At 40.3% G+C, this 20,836-nt stretch overlaps 1 protein-coding gene across 1 annotated transcript in view; it reads left to right on the forward strand.

The window, feature by feature from the left end:
- TTC17 (tetratricopeptide repeat domain 17) overlaps window positions 1-18,732 on the forward strand; it is a 44,641-nt gene extending 25,909 nt beyond the window's left edge. The window contains exons 16-24 of the mRNA XM_010165855.1: window positions 6,685-6,855; window positions 7,525-7,775; window positions 8,697-8,862; window positions 11,327-11,447; window positions 11,770-11,929; window positions 12,416-12,499; window positions 14,358-14,477; window positions 16,776-16,919; window positions 18,090-18,732. Of these exons, the coding sequence (XP_010164157.1) occupies window positions 6,685-6,855; window positions 7,525-7,775; window positions 8,697-8,862; window positions 11,327-11,447; window positions 11,770-11,929; window positions 12,416-12,499; window positions 14,358-14,477; window positions 16,776-16,919; window positions 18,090-18,221 (1,349 nt within the window). The 3' untranslated portion in view covers window positions 18,222-18,732. The remainder of the gene's footprint in view (window positions 1-6,684; window positions 6,856-7,524; window positions 7,776-8,696; window positions 8,863-11,326; window positions 11,448-11,769; window positions 11,930-12,415; window positions 12,500-14,357; window positions 14,478-16,775; window positions 16,920-18,089) is intronic.
- Window positions 18,733-20,836: the final 2,104 nt, after the last annotated feature.

The raw sequence follows: 20,836 nt of genomic DNA on the forward strand, positions 1-20,836 counted from the left end.
CTGCTTTGTATCTTTCCTGGATCCTGTAGAGCACAGTGAATGTGTAGTAGGATTTGTGTATTTCTCTTTGGTTAAATAATGACCCATCAGACATTCAGTCACAGGTCAGTATTGCATAGCCTGGTAAATTGTAATTTAAAACTACTTTTCTTCCCCCTTTGCTTCCCTGCTCTGTTTGTCACTTTGATATTTTTTCACTAAAAATAAACTGAGAGCTCTTTGGGTTTTTTGTTTTGTTTTATTTTTTACACTTGTGTGTGTGGAAGGCACCAAATTTTCTTTGGTATTGCTTGTGGAGCACGGTGCTGTCTTTTGACCTTGCTGTAATGTTTTTGATGACAATCCTGTTCAGTCATAAGTGGTTTGCAGTTTCTGTTTTCAAAGCTCAATCATGGGTTTCGTTTTGAAGTGTAAATATGTTTTGGGTTTTTTTTTTCAGGAGAAAAGTAAGAAATGCATTAATTTTAGAGCGAAATCTTAATACAACCATGTTCATTTATAATTCAGATGAGCAGAGCAGCAATAGCTGCTAAAGATAGGTCTCTTGCTACTCCTGCTCATCCTATTGATTTTAAAATTCACCTCAGATTAACTGGCATGGATATTTTTCCCTTAACAAGTGTTTTGCAATTAAATATCTATTCATATGATGGACTAATATGGTTGCTGTTAATGGCTCACAGGATCTTTAGGAAATTATGATGTTCACCTTGAAACATCAAGTGTCAAGTCACCGAGGTGCAGAAGGTAAAATGGTTCTTCAGGTGCTATTGTGGCCCAAATTTTGATGACTGAGATCCAAGTAGCTTTAGATGCACAAAAGGGTTCTAGGAGGTGAGTTTATTCATTCCAGATTATTTTTGTAAACCCTGGTACATGATCCTGCCTGTGACCTGGAGCACTGAACATGACTTGTTGTGCAAAAGTGATGTGTGACAATATACTGATTTACAGTTTATTTTCTATAACAGATATATTTTAACCTAATTCTAAGTGTCACCCAAGCAATGAGCACCCCTGAAGTTTTCACCTGCCCTAAAAGCAGCATTAATTGTTACGTGTTTTCATGTGTGAAATACATGAATGTCCAGGGGCAGTGGGCAAAAACTGGAACACCAAAAGTTCCATACAAACCTAAGGAAAAACTTCTTTCCTGTGAGGGTGTCAGAGCCCTGGGACAGGCTGCCCAGAGAGGGTGTGGAGTCTCCATCTCTGGAGATGTTCAAACCCACCTGGACACTTTCCTGTGCAACCTGCTGTAGGGAACCTGCTTTGTCAGGGGGGTTGGACTGGATGATCTCCTGAGGTCCCTTCCAACCACTGTGATTCTGTGATTTCATGTATTTCACACATGAAACACATGAATGTATTTCATGTGTGTAATACACCACAGCCTTCACTCGTGTCTTGGCGTCTGCGTAAGCAAAAGTAAAAAGGTGATTGCTTATTGATGCACTGCTCCTGAAATGTCTGTAGATGAGACTCTTCGCCTGCGTGCAGGGATTAAAACATGTTCCCATTAAGCTCAGTGATATTAAAAAAACTGCTATAAAAAAAAAAAAAAAAAAGAGAACTATCTTGACTGAATTTTGCTGTGGGAAATACTAGTTTTGAGAGTGCATCAAAAAACAAGTCTGGAGTTAATAACTCCTGTTAAAAACTTGGTTTCAGTTTGTTCTGTACTCTGACAACTCAGGTGTTGGGCTGACTTACAGCTGGTTTATTAGAGTTCTCTCTTTGCATTGTTTAACTGGAAAGGGGCACATCATTTAAGTGACACTTATCTCCAGATAATTTTCATTTTGCGGAACCTAATGCAACTCACTGGCTACAGGAATAGTCACTCGACTCTTGTAATCATTCCAGAGATAATCCAGTCCTGTTTATTCCAAGTTGTAGGGGCAAAAAAACTCAGTACCTAATTTTTAAATGACTTTTGAAATTTTGAAGCATTATTCGGCCATCATAATTTCTAAATATATACCAGAAAATTTAAGGAAATTAGTTTGTCTCATTGTGAGCAGTCAGGAGCCAATAATTTTCTTCAACCTAGTGTGTTGGAAAAGAGATGGTGGAGTTAGGAATGCCATATTTTGCCAGCTCTGCACTAAAAAACAAAGAATGCTCCCTCCTCTGGAGCAGCTAGAACAAGTCCAGAGGAGGCCACCAGGCTGATCCAAGGGCTGGAGCAGCTCTGCTGTGAGGACAGGCTGAGAGAGTTGGGGCTGTTCAGCCTGGAGAAGAGAAGGCTCCGGGGAGACCTTCTAGTGGCCTCCCAGTACCTGAAGGGGCTACAAGAAAGCTGGGGAAGGACTTTTCATAAGGGCAGTTAATGACAAAACGAGGGGAAATGGGTTTAAGCTGAAAGAGGGGAGGTTTAGATGAGATATTAGGAAGAAGTTTTTCACTGTGAGGGTGGTGAGACAGTGTCCCAGGTTGGCCAGAGAAGCTGTGGCTGCTCCTCCCTGGAAGTGTTGAAGGCCAGGTTGGATGAGGCTTTGAGCAACCTGGTCTAGTGGAAGGTGTCCCTGCTGATGGCAGGGGGGTTGGAACTGGATGAGCTTTAAGGTCCCTTCCAATCCAGACCATTCTATGATTCTATTAATAAAAAAATCAGTAAAAACTCTGTGCTGACCAAAGACACTTGGAGATAATTTTACTTTTTATTTCCAGTGCTGTTGATGACACCAAATCATCTATCTTAGGCTGGTATATGGGAATTGAACAGTGGAAATCTTTAGTGAGGGCTTGTTCTCTCAGCCAGATGTTCAGCAAGACACAAACAGCTACATGGCAGTTAATTTAGATTTTTAAAATAGGCGGTGCCCTCTTTAATGGTGAAGTTTGATTACTTTTCTCAAGGTGCAGCATTTCCATGGGATACACAGGGGGTGTTGTTTGTTCATCTTTCCTCTTTTCCATACTTTCCTCATTTCTTTCCTTGCTTTAGGTAAGTAAGTGGCTTTCAGTCTGAGGGTCTGGAGACGCCTGAATTGACCAAAGTTTGCTCTGAATGAAACCAAAAACCCTCATGTAGTGCCAAAAAATTTATATGTAATAAGGAAAGTTCATAATTGTGTGACTTCTCTGAGAAATGTGGCAATATTTGTCTGATGCAGAATAAATATTTATTATCCCTTTATAGATGGAACAAGTCTTCAACATGAGTTACTGCATCACTTCCCCTTCCTACTATTTCTCCTTCCTTGCTACAGATGTTAACATCCTGGATGTTTCTTTCCTTACACAAAGTGCCTTTCAGCTTAAGAGTTTGGAATCATCCAATTCCTAAACCAGAGCTTAAGTCTGACTTTTTGTTTGGGATTTTTCAGCCCCACCAGCTGCAGTAGCTACCACAGCTTCGGTGGACATTCAAAAGGTGTCCTGAAAATCAAGAAGGTGGATATTAGATGGCATGGATGATCTAGCCAGATCTTTTCTGCATTTAAAATGTGTCTTGCACCTGTGCTGTACAAGTGCATTCATATTGGCCCCAAAAAAATACAAATTAGAACAATAAGAGAAATAGAGACCTTTAATATGTAATACTGTGTTCAGCTTTTAATCTCCAGGGTCTTGATGCTTCAGTTTAGAGTTTGTATTTGCTCTTTCTATCTGAAGTATTTGCTTTATAATTTAGGAACTGGGGTTTTTTTCCACCCAATTTCTCCATCCACTGGCACAATCAGACCATTTATTTGTTATTTTCATCACTTAAATATAAAAGGCCCAGATGCTGATTTGTTGTCATCAGTGCAGCATCTTTGTTTCACTGCCTGGAACATAGTAACCAGGTCTTAGAATACCCAAGGTAGGACAGATCCTGATCCACTTTCCTCTGAGCTTTTTTAACTCCACAGAATCAAAGGGAAAAGTGGCAAGAGCTGCTCTCAGAAAATAAATAAGCAAGAAAGCAATCCTTCTCTAGTAAGTATTAAGGTTGGAGTAAGCTAAATTTGATCAATTACTATGAAGTAGTTTTAAGCTTTAATTTTAGTTTTGCAGTATCACTGTGTCAAGTCTTTACACCTAAAATTCATGTGTGCATAATCAGACAACCAGAATATATGTGAAATATTAATATATAATACATAGCAGAGCATTTGTAGGGTGGCAGATGCTTTTGTCCTTCACACGGTGAAGGTGCTGTGGTATTGCAATGATCCAACTCATGTTCTACAGCTGGTCAGTGTGCCTGGAGTTTGGGGCTATGTTGTTCCTTGCTTTTTATAAGGGCAGTTACTGACAGAACAAGGGGAAATGGCTCAAAACTGAAAGAGGGAAGGTTTAGATGAGATGAGATGTGAGGAAGAAATTCTTTGCTGTGAGGGTGGTGAGACAGTGTCCCAGGTTGGCCAGAGAAGCTGTGACTGCTCCTCCCTGGAAGTGTTGAAGGCCAGGTTGGATGAGGCTTTGAGCAACAGGGTCTAGTGGAAGGTGACCCTGCTGCTGGCAGGGGGGTTGGAACTGGATGAGCTTTAAGGTCCCTTCCCATCCAAACCAGTCTGGGATTCTGTGGTCTCACACCCTTACCTGGTGGTCTTCCCTGTTGGTCTTCAAGCACCTGGCTGGTACAAGCTGGAAAGTTCTGAGCTGCAGTGTTTCAGTACCACCAGCTTCATGGTACCCTCATCAGAGATCTTCAGCTTCCATTGGTTTTTCAATCAGCATTTTTTTTTTTCCTCCTGTGACATCAGACAACCGAAAGCAGCAATTTGAAAAAATTAGGCCACTCAGGTTTCTATATATAGCAGCTCTCAGAGCTCTAGAATGGCAGAGCTCTCATCTAGTCTGTTTTTAGCTGTCTGTGTTTGTAAATTAATATTAACAGAGTTGGTCTTAAGTAGAATTTTAAGTGCCATCATGGTTTTTTTCCTTATGCTTGCTATTTCCACCTTTTCCTCTCTTTTTGGTGTTTTATTTCAATTAAAAATAGTTGTCTGCTTTTCAGCCCCTTTATTTGTTTGGTGGTTTTTTTTCCTTTATACTAATGATGAGTTGACCTTCAGCAAAGGGAACTGTGGTCAACACATTACTGAGAAGCACCTGACTTGCATTAAAATCAGGCTGGTTTGATGTCAGGTAGGGGGACTAGTTTCAGGTTTAGGGTTCTGTGTGCACCAGTTCTCATAAATTAAACATGAGGATCTCTATATTGAAGTGATTTTTTTAAATGAAGCCAATTAATTTTTTATTGACAGCATGGGGGAGGTAGGGAGGGCATTAAAGGAAGTCAATGACTGATAGAGTAGGAAAGGCAGAGTATAACTGTGTGGCAGATGTTAGAAGAGTTTATGAAGTTAACTGCTTCTGCTTTATATATTTACTCATAACATTGTTTGACTTCTTTTATATACGACAGAAAAGCTAGGGCAAGGAATAGTTTCCACAGAGGGTTTATGGATATATTTTGATTTGTTTGATTTTTGGTGACACACCCATCCCCCCAGAAAATACTGGTCTGTTTTTCCTCCAGAGGTGCCACCAGAGTGTTCACAGATGCAGAAGTAGAGAGGGTACAGTGAAAAGCTGTAGTTACGCTTGGCTGAGAAGTGGTGGAACAGGTTACCCCTACACGGGAGTTAAACCATCCTCTTGTCCTGCTGGCCTGATGAAAGAATGACACCTAAAAATACTCTTTTTGTACACTAGGATCATTGCATGGAGAAGGAAAGAGTCGCTGATCTCCTTTATTAGCATTCTTCACATTTTATGCTGCCTGATGGAAAAAAAAATCATGCTTTCCATATGCATGGAGTAATACAATTTGTATTCATGAGAGCTGAATGGGGAACATACTTGAGAATCTTGCATTTGATTTGAGTTTTCTTTGATTCAGTCTGTGCTTCTTAATTCATTTGTATATGTATGCTATTTTCACTCACAAGTGATTGAAATAAAGGAAGGAGGGATTTGAAAGCAGCAGCTTTGTACAGGGAATATGTTTTTCTCCGTGGTGTGACGACAGGCTGGTGCCCTGGTCCATGTCTTGGTCCCATAGCTGTGCAGTGTGGTCGGCCAGGGGAGCAGCTCTCTAAGCACTTTCTTGTCCTGGAAGGCTGGCAAAATAATTATTATTAGAAAATCAGAGATCTTTCATGAAAATTCATTTGAGATTAAAAAATATTGAAATATTTGGCTACACTTTAAACACCTTGAAAGCTTAATATGGTCTCACTGAAGGATGCTCAAAGGTTAGTGTTGCAAGTTTGCACTTCTTTTTTCTGCTCATTACTGGCTCAACATTTGTTTTTCCAATGTTTTTCCTAGATCTTTGTATTCAGTGGAATCTGAACCTGTAACCTGACCACAGAATTATAGATATCAAGTTTTCAGCTGAATAAACTTGTGAATTTTGGCACAGATTAATACCTGTAGCTTTTGTCTGTGCACAGTACCCAGAAGATGACTGTGTGCTGGTAGCCACTCCTCCACTTCTTTTCCCTCAAAAGATTCCTGATTTTTTTTTTTTCAGTAGTAGTTCACAGTGTGCACCTAATAACATTGTTTCCTGTAACTGTTTTAGGTGATCTGCCTTATAAAGAGGCAGGTCAGCTTTTTAATCAGTGAATTGTAGAATAATTTTGTTAAATCATATGTAGAAAACTAGAAGACTGTAGCTTCTGCACTTGTATCTGGGAGGAGAAGTCTTACCTGGTGTACCGGTCAACTTCTCTCTTTCAGGCCACTGTCATGAGAAAAATCTGGATGACAGTCATGACAAGGAGAAATACTTTGATGACCACCATGAGTCAGTTACAGCAGTGGCAGAAGGACAATCTGAGGCAGGTACAGAAGATCCAGAAGTCCTCACGCAGAGTTCAGCAAGGGATCCTTCCTTCCTGAGACTGGAAAGTAAGTCAGCCTTACAAAATCAGTGCTGGCAAATGAATCAGTTGCTAGATTTTTCAGAAGACATGTCTTCCTTTGTCCAAGAAGCTACATTTCCCTCCCCTCTGTCTGTAAATTGACAGGTCACCCTTAAAACCAGTTTCATTCTGGTCACTATTCTTCTTCTCTAAGTCTTAACATCAAAATGCATTAAATCAAAAAATGAGATCAAGGTTTAGATGTTTTCCAAGCTAAAGGATGTAGTTTCTTGCAAGACTCTACAAACACACGTTGGTTGTACCTTAGTGAATTCTGTATCAGCTGTTGCCAGGCAGAAGGGAGGAAAAACAATGTCTGTGGTTAAGGTGCAGGGTGTTTTATTCTGTGTTTAATGCACTTATATAGAGAAAAGATACCACCTGTTTACTGCCTCAAACAGACAGAATTCTGGTGTGGAAGAAAACTGATGAAAGTGGTCTAGAGGTGTTGATGTTTGAAGCAACAGTTAATGCTTCTTTGCAGTGGGGGAAGTCTGTATTCTCCAGTCCCCCCTCTCCATTTGCAGCGTGCAGTGAGTAGTTAGTGATACTTGGTTTGTGCAAGTGGAAAAGTCAAGTCACAGAAAAAAAGGTCCTTTTTACACAATTTGTGGAAGCAGCAGGAAGAGAATTTTTTTGTGGTATTCCCTCTTAGATGCAGTCACTGCAGAAAGCAACGGTTCAGAAGGAATGGAGGGGATAGAAGATGATCAGATGTCTGAAGAGATGCTGGCTTTGGTGGATGAGTTTGAAAACTCATGGCCTCAGGAAGCTTTTGAAGGAGCACTGGAGGTAAAAGGTCGTCGGATGGACTTGCAGGGAATCCGGGTCCTAAAGAAGGGATCTCAAGATGGACTGGCTAGCTCCTGTTTTGGGGACTGTGGTGATGATGATGAAGCTGAATGGGTAAGTCTGGAGGAGTTCGCTTAAGTCTTGTACTGACTTACTGTTGTGGAGGAGGGAAAGATGAGGACAGTTCAGGGGGTTTAACACTGGAATATATATAGGAACTTCCCCTGTGGGCCTAAAAGAGTTGGTTCATGGCTTGTGTGAAATGAACAAGTATAGTTTCAATCCATCTTCTGAAGGAAAGGCCTCTGCATCACTAAAATTGACATCATTTAGTCTGGAGAAAAGGAAGATGAGGGGAGACCTCATCACTCTCTACAATTACCTGAGAGGAGGGTGTAGTGAGGTGGGTTTTGGTCTCTTCTCCCAAGTAACAAGTGACAGGACAAGAGGAAATGGCCTCAAGTTGTGACAGGGGAGGTTTAGATTGGATATCAGGAAAAATTTCTTTACTGAAAAGGTTATCAAGCATTGGAACAGACTGTCCAGGGCCGTGGTTTAGTGGTGGCCTTGTCTGTGATAAGGTTTACAGTTGGACTTGATGATCTTAGAGGTTTTTTCCAACCTAAATGATTCTATGATCATAAGTCTTGATCATCAGCAGCAAGAGCATAGATGTGGAGTCATGCTGGGTGCCTTCAAACTTCTTGCTTGTAGTTACAAAGGAGAAAAGTTCCAGTTAACATGAAAACAATGAAATATCTGTTGTCATGTTACAAACAACATATATAATGAAAAAAACCTTTCAGTTCTCTAGCAGTTAAATTGTTTTTCTCTTATGTTGGAGATTGAAGTTGTGTACTTTGTTTGTGTGGTGTGATACGATGGAAATGAGCAGGCTTAGAGAATGGGCTGATATGGGAAAGGAGGAGGGGAGAGAGAAAAAGATCTCATCTGTCATGTCTTTGAAATGTAATCTTTGGAGCTGATTGCTGGTGTTTCTTACTGTTAACCCTGCCTATACTTTTCTTTTGATAGATCACTTTTCAGGTCAAACGTTTAAAGAAACCAAAAGCTGAAAGCTTGGATCTCCAGGAGCCAGCTGGGAGAAACGGGGAAGAAGGGACTAATGGAGAAAATGAAAACTTTTACCAAACTGCCCTGGAGATCAGTGGACCAAAGATACCTTCTCCTGGACCAATAGGTAACCTGCTGCTGCTGCTAGAGAAAGCAGGTTGTTTGCAGCTTTTGTATTATTCTGGTTTATTTCCTTTGCAGCTTTTCGATTACACTGGTTTGTTACCATAAATATGTGTCACAAAGACTACGTAGTGAAATGCACCTTCTAGATAAGTACATGGAAAAATTAGAAATCTCTTCTATCTGAAACTTCTTCATGAACTGCAGCATAACTTTATCTGTGGAATGGAAACTTCCTAGTTAATCCCAGAACTTCTGGGGATGAGGTGGTAGGAGTGGAGAATGAAAGAGGTAGATATTGTGAGTAGAAGCAGTAAAAAAAGAGAGGGGGTTTTAATGATCTTTTTCTTAAACTAACTTTGCCCATTCAGTTTTGATCAGATGAGAGACACCCTTTCGGGGATGAATGCAGAATGAGAGCTTGAATTGATTACTGGCTAAACATAAGACACACAACTCAAAAACAAAAGGCAAAAAACTTGGTCTAATAAAAATTAAAAAAAAAAAAATCAAGTGTTCTGCTGTAATTGTTTTAGTGATATTATAGGAGGAAAATTAGAGAATGTCTTCTAGTTGTAGAAGAGTAGAGTTTTGCACCAACATTGATGAGGTGATTTGGAGAGAGAGGGAGGGAGTTTTTGCTAGTTGAGTAACAGGAATTGAGAGTGGTCTATGATTATGGTGCAAGCTAGTCCCACGGGTGTGTCCAGGTGGTCAGAAATCATCAGCACATGATTGCTTGGGATGAAGTTTAGAGCTGCTGAAGCCTAACGATGCCAAAGAAAAGAACCAATGCGATTGGCCCCCATACTTTTTGTCTTACCTTGATTTCAATGGAGGTAAAATCCTCACATCCTAGGGCCGATGTGTACACAAAGGTGGATTCTCCAGTGCATTTTAGTCCTTGACAATTTGATGACCTAGAAAGCGATTTCACATTTTCATGGCTTTTACATTAAATCTTTAACAAGCTCCTTTTTTAACAACTGACAGATGTCAGTTAGTGAATTAAATATTTAAATAAGGGAGAGGGATTACATGAAAACAGACTTACCATTTATGAGCACAAACCTGTCCTTTCCTCGGTGCATCTTCTCTCCCCCGAGCTACTTTTGTGGCTTTATTACATAGCATCCCTCCCTTGTAAAGTAGTTATCTCCCTAACGGTCCTGGGAGGCAGGGCCCACTGACATCCTCTTTACAGGAACTAAATCATCAGGAGTTTAAGTAACATATTGGAGGTCACCTAGGGAGTTCCTCCTAGAAGAGGGAAATGACACTAGCTGTGCTGTGTTTGACTGCCTCAGACTGCTGCACTGTCTCTGAGTAGTGTTTCTATATCTCTCACTATCTTTTATTTTTCATGCAAATAACAACTCACCATCAGAGAGTTCACAGTGGTGGTGATGAGAACTGATCATTCCCCTCTGAAGTTTCCCAGTGTTTCTTGGAAGTTAATTTTCCTTTAATCAGAATACTTTACAAAAGATCTGGTCTTACAAACTTCATAGTTATTTAACAAAATTATGGTGTAGTATTTTACTGTGCTTCAGATGGGAAACAGGATTTGCATCCAAATGGGCAGAATTTCAGGTAACTGGAAATAAATACTGAAATACTGCCCATGTAGATGGTGCAGTAGACTGGCACGTTGTTAAACTTGGCTTCCCACTGTGCAAATTTACAGCTACAATGAATTTTTCTTATGTTCCAAAGAATTTGGATGTTTCTGATAAGAGAGGAAAATGTTTCCTAACAGTTCACAGAAGCTGGATTCCTAGGACTTGGTACAGTATCTGCCAAATGTAAGGGAAAGATTTCAGTAGGCTTTGGTTCAAAAGCAAAGATCAGGTTCTTGTTTCTCCAAGTGATCTGTTTTTTAATATAAAGCAAGTTATTTAACCTTCCCCTGCCTCCGTTAACTTCTTAAATGGGAGGCCTGAAGTGTCATTGCTTAGTAGTTTCAGAAATGTCGCTATCATGAGTCTCGAGAATGCAGCAAAAGCCACTGTCTGTCTTAAATAATATTCATTGAAAAGAAACAGGAGTATTTTTCACCTGGGATTGTCAGAAGATGGAGCAATCAACTTTTATTAGTTTTTACTGTAGCTGTAGAACATAAATGATGACTCACGTACGAACTTTCTTTAAGGATATTTGAGTAGGGACATTGCCTGTAAACAAGAGTAGTGGCTGTTCTTGATGTGCAGCTGTTGAAAAAGTGTAAGGAAACAGAATTTAAAACTCCACCTCCTCATCTGTCTTGCATAGGATCCAATTCTGTCTTTAGATCCCACAAGTTCGATTAAGTCCACTTAGGTTCAGAAATGTTCCTAAAGAAATCTGGCTGCAGGACTGGGACTTTTATAACATCTGCTGGAATAAAGTATTTTGTCAATAATTGTACTGAAGTAGAATGTCTTTCTGCTCCCAGTTTCTTCTAATTATTTTTTTTTCCTCCCCTCAAGGAAAAAGACGTGACTATCGTAGCCTTGGCTGGCCAAGTCCTGATGAATGCCTGAAACTCCGTAGGGTAGAGCTCACAACTGTAGCCAGCACATGGCTTGCTGTTTCTGCTAAAAACATTGAGTAAGTATCTTGTATATGAACTTTAAATAGGTTTTTCACTTAAAACAAGACAGTTACATGGCCTTCAGCGTGCATAAAATGAAAATTTCAGTGTTCTTTAAAGTAAGAAAGAATTGCCAGAACTTCAAAGAAGTTTGAAAACATTATGTGGTATTTCATCCATAGACTTGCAAAGAAAAGTGCAAGTGCAGACAGAATATCCAGTTTCTCTTGCTGCTGGAGCTACTCAAGTGAGATTCTGCCAGGTTCACACTCAGTAGAGAACTTTGACTCTTCTGTTGTCTTCTCCTGACTGATTCAGCATGTTTTATGACCTTTGTAGCATTACAGAACACATTGATTTTGCCACGCAACTGCAAGAACCAGCCATGGAGCCCCTTTGTAACCCAAACCTACCAGCCAGCATGCATACTTTGGACCATCTGCAAGGTGTCTCTAGTCGGGCCAGCTTGCATTACACTGGAGAAAGCCAACTGAAAGAGGTATGCCAAGAGTTGGAAGGCTGTCACACAAAAGTGGCTGTACCATGGCAGATTCCATGTGTGTTTAGCTCAGTGCCTTGTCCCCAGAAATGACCTTCAGTGGGTGAACACCTGGATAAAACTGCAAGAATAACGCAGCTGAAAGTGATACCTTGCCAGAATGTTTTCCCAGGCATCTACGATCTGGCCCAAGGGATATCCTAGAACATCATGAGTGTCTTTGTATTTATAGCTCTTGATGGGTAAATTAGTGAAAGAAAAGTCCAACTGAGCATGAACTTCTACCATTCTTAGTATTTAGTGGTGTGGAGTATCATCAGATTGTGTGATGATACAGATAGTATTAACTCAAGATAGACAGTGATGTTTAGGTTAGAACAGGTTACAGTGTTTGTAAAAGACTGGGGGGGAAAAAAGCAACCAACAAGTGGTGGACATCTTTTACCAGGTTCCAGCATCTAAGCACTTATTCTTCCTCTTCCATAGGTGCTACAGAATCTTGGCAAAGACCAGTATTCACCACAGTCACTAGAACAAGTTGGTACTCGAATAGCCAAAGCTTTGGAAAAGGTATGTGTACATGAGAAAAATGAGAAGTTAGGGCTTACTGCTCATGACTGACGTAGTGGTCAATCCAGTCTCCAACCATTTGTCTGAAATCCTCATCAAGGAACGTATTAGTACTTTGGACTAGGGATTTGTGTCTATTCAGCATCTGTAATACCCTCACAGGTATTTTGTTGAGCTGGATTCTCTGCTTATACTGTCAAGTGTCTTGCATATCTCTCTACTAAAACCTAAGCTTGTGAAATTTCTCAGTGTTTCCAGCCCTGTAGTGAGCAGTGTTGCTGATTGTTGATATATATTAAACTATTTTAACAGTTCTCAGCCCTTCTCTTTCTTTTGATGCTACATTGACTTGGAGCTTCTGGAGGGTTGAGTTAATCCATGTTACTTAACTCTGCAGTCCTCTTTCTGCCTTCCCTCTTTCTGCCTTCCCTCTTTCTGCCTTCCCTCTTTCTGCCTTCCCTCTTTCTGCCTTCCCTCTTTCTGCCTTCCCTCTTTCTGCCTTCCCTCTTTCTGCCTTCCCTCTTTCTGCCTTCCCTCTTTCTGCCTTCCCTCTTTCTGCCTTCCCTCTTTCTGCCTTCCCTCTTTCTGCCTTCCCTCTTTCTGCCTTCCCTCTTTCTCCCTTCCCATGCAATGTTGGGCTGAGGTGTCAGAGGTATGGCACCATGCACAAGGCTGTACTTCCTATTCTCCCCAAAGAAAGCCAAGCTTCCTAGCTAGATTAAGGTCGCTTAGGACCTCAGCTGGATGTCCTCAGGGGGGAAATGATTAGGGACATAATTTTCCCAGGATCTACGAGGTAGGTAAGGATGCAGGGATTGTTGTTATGTGCTTACAGCTAGTGGCAAAGATATCCCAAACTAGTACAGAAAAGAGGGTTCAGCCAAAACAGTTTGGTGCCCCTAGTCTATTCTACTGAAAGCCATCTGAGGAACTTACTGTGCTTTGAAACTAAGGCAAATACAGCTTTGTCATTCCCAGAAAGTAAAGATGTTACTCTTATGCTCATGTTACAAGAGTTACTTTTCACTTTAGAGGCTTACTAACTTCTTCTCTTCCATGCTAAAGTTCCCCCTGCAGACAGCAAGCTTTATCCAAATCAGCTGCAAATTTAGGGCTGCGACCAGAAAGAGAATTCTCAGTAAGGCTAGCTGAGCTGGAATTAAAATGCAGTTCTTCTGTGTACCAGTCTTCTTTCAGTATTCACAAGAGCTAATCAAACAAATCAAGATGGCTACTTATCTAATTGCCTATGTGAGCATAAACATTCATTTACTATATCCGAGTCCACAGAATTCAAGCATATAGTATTTTCCTAACACATGACATGGGAGTCAGCCAGCTAGAGGCACCAAACTGAATCAGCTAGGCTTGTCAGGCTCTGCTCTGAGCTGCATCCCACTGCATCCTTCTCTTCCAGTGACTACTGAGGCTGATCAGCCAACTTAGCTAAATTTTTTTGCTTTGTGTTGGGAAATGTGTATACACATCGAGATGCTCAGCGTCAGGCAGATGGTTAGAAGCTGTTGTGGCTGCTGAAACTGATGTTGCTGTTTGAAGCTGTTTTGCTGCTGTCCTTTCCTTAAGAAAAGGACGTTGCACTTGGAATTGATGTTTCATTTGGCAATCTCGTTTACCTGGCTGTTACATATATGTTGTTAGGTAAGAAACTGTTTGCTGCTTTGAAGTAGTTTAACTCTGCTTTTAAGTGTGACACCTTCTAACTCAATATATCAAATAAATTGAAAGTTTATTTGGACACTAGTGGACACTGGACACTAGTGCCTGAAAGAAAGACAGGAAGACTGTTCACTACAGGTGTTTGTTTATACAGCTGGTTTTTGTGTTCTTCTTTTGCCAGAATCAGACTTCATGGGTCCTCTCTAGCATGGCAGCTCTTTACTGGAGGGTGAAAGGCCAAGGAAAGAAGGCGATTGATTGCTTACGGCAAGCATTGCACTATGCACCCCATCACATGAAGGTGTGTACACGTGCCCACTACTCAGATGAAATAACGTTTTGCTTGTCACAGTAGAACTTTCACAGACTGTTAAGGCCAACACTGTATCAAATGTCTATGATATATTAAGATATTAGCTAGTTGTGGTGAAACCTCAAGGCTTTCACTACCTGTTGAGCATGGACTGTCTTTTTTTAAAAAATAACCATTAAAATAAGACAACTGTGAAAGAGGTTCAGTGGAATTTCCTGCAGTTTGAGTTTGACACCTCTCTGGGCAACGTTGGCTTGGGCTTCTCCCTGTTATGTAGGACTCTGAATCTGCCTTTGTCTCAACAAGTCTTCTAATCCAAGATCTGGGGAGTATATTTTCTGGTTGTGCTTTTTAAAGAAGGGACTATATCTTCTGGTTGTGCTTTTAAAGAGGAGAGGAGGTGATCTCTAAACTAAGAACTTAAATCTCAAGTGTTTGGGCTGCGAATCTCAGCTGGACACTAGTGCCTGACTTTGTGCAGCAGTTCTGTGCTTTACTGCAAAACAGGTGGTCTCCAAAAACTTGGGACATAATCTTCTCTTTAGTGTTTCAGTTGACTCAAGTGCTTTATGTTGACTCAAGGTGCTCTTCACCTCATCACATGGTATGCTGAGCACTGTCATATCCTTACACACCGAGATCCCCCTTGCAAACAGATAAATGCCATCCAGGCTCCTCACTCAACGTTGCAGATTTCACTCTGGGACCTGTATCTATGTCCCCTATAACTCTGTCTCTTTGCACTTGTCTTTTTAAAAAGAGGTTGGAACCAAGGTCTAACGGGACCTGAGCAACAAATTGTGCACCACTGCAAAACGTGTAGTCCTATTTGAATCTCGGCCTTAAACTCTCCTCTGGAAATTGAGAGACAAAATAGTTTACAGTCTCGTGATATTATTAGGAAGATTTAGCCATTAACAGTAGAAATACCTCAGCTCAGAAATGCACATCCTATATATATCTATGTCCCCTGTAACTCTGTCTCTTTGCACTTGTCCTTTTAAAAAGAGGTTGGAACCAAGGTCTAACGCAACAAGCTGTTGCTTATTTCCTCATCTTTCTGTGTAACTGGGAATGGTTCCTCAGAAATGGCACCCTTAACTGTGGGACTTGGAGAGGTCAGAGTATGGATTGGAACCTACAGTTTGTCAAGGTTATGATGTAGTAGTGTTGTTTTCTAGAAATGTGAGATAACTTTGCTAGGACTGGCTGACTCTCCAAATTTGTGCCTTGTTTTTATCTTCCATACTGGAGCTGCCTCCAGAGAAAACTGTGTGTCTTGTTTGTAAAGATACAGCTACAACTTGAGCTCAGTGAGAGTTAGCACTGAATGAACAGCTATTTAATGTTTGGTTTTATCCCCCTCTTTGGTTTTATGCACTGTTGTTACTTCCTCTTGCCTTTTCTCATGTAAATAAAAGGTAATTAATTTTCCTGTGGGCTTCTGTTGTGATTCATGACTTCCATAATATCTTGTTTGGCAAAGATGAATGACTTACCCACCAAAGGTCCTCCTTGCCTTGTCAAGGAGGCAGGTATCAAATACATCCAAAATTTCTGGTTGTCCTGTTGAGGGCACCTAAGACTTGCTCCTAAGCAGTATTTTGTCCTTTGAAGATGTGACACCCAGCTCCCAGAGAGTCTCTTATGCCTGTTGGGGCTCAAGAGTTTTGTCTGTCAGACAAGGTCACAGGCTGGAAGTCCAGGAAATAAAAAAACATACTGTCAGTGACTAGCTGAGAAAATTTTATTGATACCTGGTATCCAGCATCATACAGGAATGCTGTGGCAGAGGCAGGATAAAAAAAAATCAGTGCATCAGTTGCACTAATGGTTAGAGGCTGGTTTTATTTCCCTGCTGTCCCCCTCTATTCATATTCCTTCCCCTTTTATGCAAGAGCTGAAGGAGGGTGGTCAAACAAACAGCTTTTCTTGTCTCTGAGAATGCATCTCATCTTTGGGGAGAAAACTAGTGTCAGAGCATCTAAAAAAACAAAGGTACATATGAGGACACTTAAGTGAGTTGATTTTTTTGGTGTTTATCTGTGCAACAGTAGTGTTTGCTGCTATTGTGAGGAGATGTGTGTACATGATGGGTTTTTTGTTTATAACTCAGATCCAAACACCCTTTGATAGTAAAATAGATCTGATTCATCACTTTCAAATTCACCAGATAGTGGAGTGAGCAGTAACCAAGTGAGAGCGGCGAGGTGATGGAGTCTCCTGTTTGTCTTCCTGATGGAAAGAACCTCACTGTTTATCGCTTGCTCTTCTCTTCTCTTCCAGGATGTACCACTAATAAGCCTAGCAAACATCTTCCACAACGCAAAACTCTGGAATGATGCCATCATCGTGGCTACCATGGCAGTGGAAATAGCACCACACTTTGTGGTTAATCATTTCACGCTGGCAAACGTCTACGTAGCAATGGTGAGTGTGCTGTCACCCACTTAAGTCTTGTCTTAGACACTCTGTGTGTGTGTGTGTGTGTATTTATATATATATATATATATAAATAAAAATCATCTTCTCACACTTAATTTTGGAGGAGGAGCATTCAAGAAATTGGGGTAGGATAAACAAGAACATTTTTTGAATGCCAAAATTCTTATTGCTGGTTTTATTCTTATTACTCATTTAGTACTTGAAGGCCAACATTTTTCTAAGCTGGCTTCAGAACGTTGTCTGCAAAGCTTTGTTAAGAGAGTAACAAACAATTGATAATTTTGGTTGGCTGCCCATCTAAACACAAGATATTTTTATAATACTGGAAAAGTAATGATTAATTGCGTCTCTATCCTGAAGAGTTGAGCTTAGCATAATAAGAAAAAGCCAGTTCACAGCTGAGATGAATTAACACAAGGGAGGTTTAACTTCAGTATCTGGATTATCAACACCCAGAATAATTCACAGATTGAACTCAAGCTTCTCCATACTGTCTATATATTCTCACCTGTAATTTAGCTTTCGGTGCTTACTCTGAAGAGAGAATTTTAATTCCTCTTATCTACTGATGCTTTATTGGTTCTTGTGTGTTTCATCCTTATCTTGAACAGGGCCAGTATATTTGAAAGGTAAAAGAGGCACCGTTAAACTGAGACATAGCTGATATATATATATATATCTGTGTCAAAAGTATTTTCAATTTCACGTGTTTTTATGCATCCCTGCCAGTTTTCAGCACTTGTCATAGGTTTCTTCTTTATGTTTTGCCCCTGTGGTTGAGGGGATCATGGAGGTAAGAGGACAGGTTGAGCAGGTAATCATCTATCATGGGTTGAGAAGGGTTGAAGTGCACAGTGGTGTCAAACACGCAGTAGAAACGATCTGAAGAAAGGAATGACTTTGTTCCATTAAGTAAGCTCAGCAGTGATTTGACTCCCTTTCATTGAGTATGCAAAATTGGGTCATTAGTCCGAGAAAATATCAGAGTTATTTTAGGGGAGGGGGAAAAAAAATCCTAAACCACAAGGATTGGTTCAGTTGCTTTTGTCCATACCGTACTACTCAACTACTTAGGACAGGAAAGGCATGGAAAATGGAAGTGTTACCTGTTTTTTTAGAATCTGACTCCTTCCAATCTTCTTTCTTTCTTTGCAGGAAGAGTTTGAAAAGGCGATGAAATGGTATGAGTCAACACTAAAACTTCAGCCGGAGTTTGCCCCAGCAAAGAACCGAATCCGCACCATTCAGTGTCATTTACTGATGAAAAAAGAGCGACGGTCTCCTTAGAGATCAGCATCTTTCTCTTTTTTTTTTAAAAAAAAAAAAAATGACATTATTCTCTATTCTGCTTTTAAGTGTGCTAAGATAAATTGATGAATCAAAAATTTTAACAAGACTTTTAAAAAGAGATGGGATTTGGATCAAGGGTTCTTTTATTTTATTTTTTTTTTTCCTCAAATATAGGAGCATCTTTGGAAAATACATTTCACAGACCATAATTTTAAAACATCCGTGTAAATACTAAACCAAGAAACTTCCATGAGTCCATGACCACCTGTACCAAGACCCAGGCACTGTTAGTTTTTCCTTAATGTTCTCAGATTGGCATCAGCATCCAAAGTAACTTGCTTCATGTCTTTTATGATCTAAGTCCATAGAAATGCAAAGCACACGCCCGTACCAAATAGTAAGAAGAGATAATCAGCAATTCATCCATGTGAAACTCATGCTTTTTCCACTCTTATTCACTCCAAACCACATGACCTGCTTTTTTGGAAGGAGAGGGACAGGATTTTAAGTGTTTCTTGAAAGCATTAGGAACACCAAGCATTTTTTGAATTGTTTATTTCTGTTGGGGGATGAGGAGGAGGGAACAGCAGGACACTAAATTCAAAGTGTCTTGCAGAGAAAAAAAACCCAAAACAACCTGCTAAAAATCCCAATAAGATGTTTTATATTTGTCTATATATTCATAGCCCTCTGCCTCCCCAAGTGGTTGATTTACTAATTCTTTGTTCACTGTATTTTTAGCCATTTCAGAATAAGGTGCAAGTTTATGCTCACTCTGAGCCATACTTTCAGCTGCCGAGGAGGAGGAGGGAGGCGGTGTCAAGGTATCATCAGCAAATAAGTCAGGTGGAAAATTTCCAAATCAGTTCTCTCTTTGGTTGGTGGAGGACACGATTCTCCAGACATCATTGTTGAATCAACAAGGGCACATATTTGAAATAAAATAAAATTGTTTATGAACGAAACGCAACTTCTCCTCTAATCTTTGTGTCCATGCGCCGTTTGCAAGAGTCTGGGCTCAGGGAGCGACCGCCTTTCCTCGAGAGCAGGGCTGGGAGGCAGGAGAGCCTGTAACACTGCTGATTAGACAATGATTAGTGATTATTTTTTATTAGTGATTATTTTTTTAAAAACTAACAGTGTTTATGAAGTTATTCATTTTTTTTTTTTTCAATCTTTTTCCTCTTTCAGTGATTGCAAATTAAGAGTAAGTATGGTAGTGGTGGGAAGTATGGCGTCAACGTAGTTGTTTTAATATTGTAAGTTTTTACTTCATAAAAGGATCTCTGAGTATTTTTATATAGAATTGAAGATGAGCAGTTCTAATGCAGATTTCACCTCTTGTTTTACTGCAGGTAATTTTTTGTTCATCTAGAAAGCCTGACAGAGGTATGAGCGAGTGGTACTGATGGGTAGATTTTTATTTAAAAAATGAGTGAATGTGTTAAATTTTTGTCAGCAGAGCCAACAGCACATCAAACCCTTCCCAAGGTTGTTTGAAGGCTGGGTGTTGTTGGTCAAACCCTTCCCAAGGTTGCTTGAAGGCTGGATGTTGTCAGCTGGAGATGGGCAGAGATATGTCTATATAAACTCCAGGAGGAAGATTACTTTCTGGAAGGTCTGGTACACCACCACTAGAATCACTGAATGGGGCCTCCAAGAAAGCTGGGGAAGGACTTTTCATAAGGGCAACTAATGACAAAACAAGGGGAAATGGGTTTAAACTGAAAGAGGGGAGGTTTAGATGAGATATTAGGAAGACGTTCTTCACTGTGAGGGTGGTGAGACAGTGGAACAGGTTGCCCAAGGAAGTTGTGGCTGCTCCTCCCTGGAAGTGTTCAAGGCCAGGTTGGATGAGGCTTTGAGCAACCTGGTCTAGTGGAAGGTGTCCCTGCTGCTGGCAGGGGGGTTGGAACTGGATGAGCTTTAAGGTCCCTTCCAACCCAAACCAGTCTGGGATTCTATGATAATGAATTAGAGATGTCTCACACAGAGGTGTGGGAGGGAAAACCAGTAAGGCAGGTACAGGTAAATGGAAAGAAGTTCCATTTGAACTGGAAAAAAGTTTGAGCAAAGGTTTTTCTTTGAATTAAAGCAACACACATAGAGGTTGTTTTTATTCAGTTACGTTAACTGATCTGCTTTACTTTTATAATGGTTGATAGATACTTGAGAATCACTTAAATATATTGGGTAAATCTTCCATTTCATGTGCTAGTTTTAAAATGTAATGTGCAAAAGCTTCTCTTGGTACAGAGAATCAACCTTACTACTTGGTTTCCTAATGTGTTACATGGTCAAATCAAGCGATTGCCACATGTGGAACTTTTTTTCTACTGCATCTGACTCCCTGATGATGAGAGATGCCAGGTTTTAAGTGAAGGGTAAGGTTGGTCCATAAGAACCTAAAGCAACAATATGTGGAGCACAGATGGTCATCCTTGGCTTTGACAAAAGGTGGAATTAAAATAGAGCTTTCCTGCATCACCAAGGAATTATGCTCATAGACAGCAACTGATGGGCACTGAAATTAGCTTTAAATACTCGTGCTGGTTTCCATCTTGCTTACTGCAGGATTTATTTACTTATTAATTAAGAAATGCAGCAAGGTG

The sequence above is a fragment of the Antrostomus carolinensis genome, unplaced genomic scaffold, assembly GCF_000700745.2.
Source record: "Antrostomus carolinensis isolate BGI_N321 unplaced genomic scaffold, ASM70074v2 scaffold7434, whole genome shotgun sequence".
NCBI classification, from domain to species: Eukaryota; Metazoa; Chordata; class Aves; order Caprimulgiformes; family Caprimulgidae; genus Antrostomus; species Antrostomus carolinensis.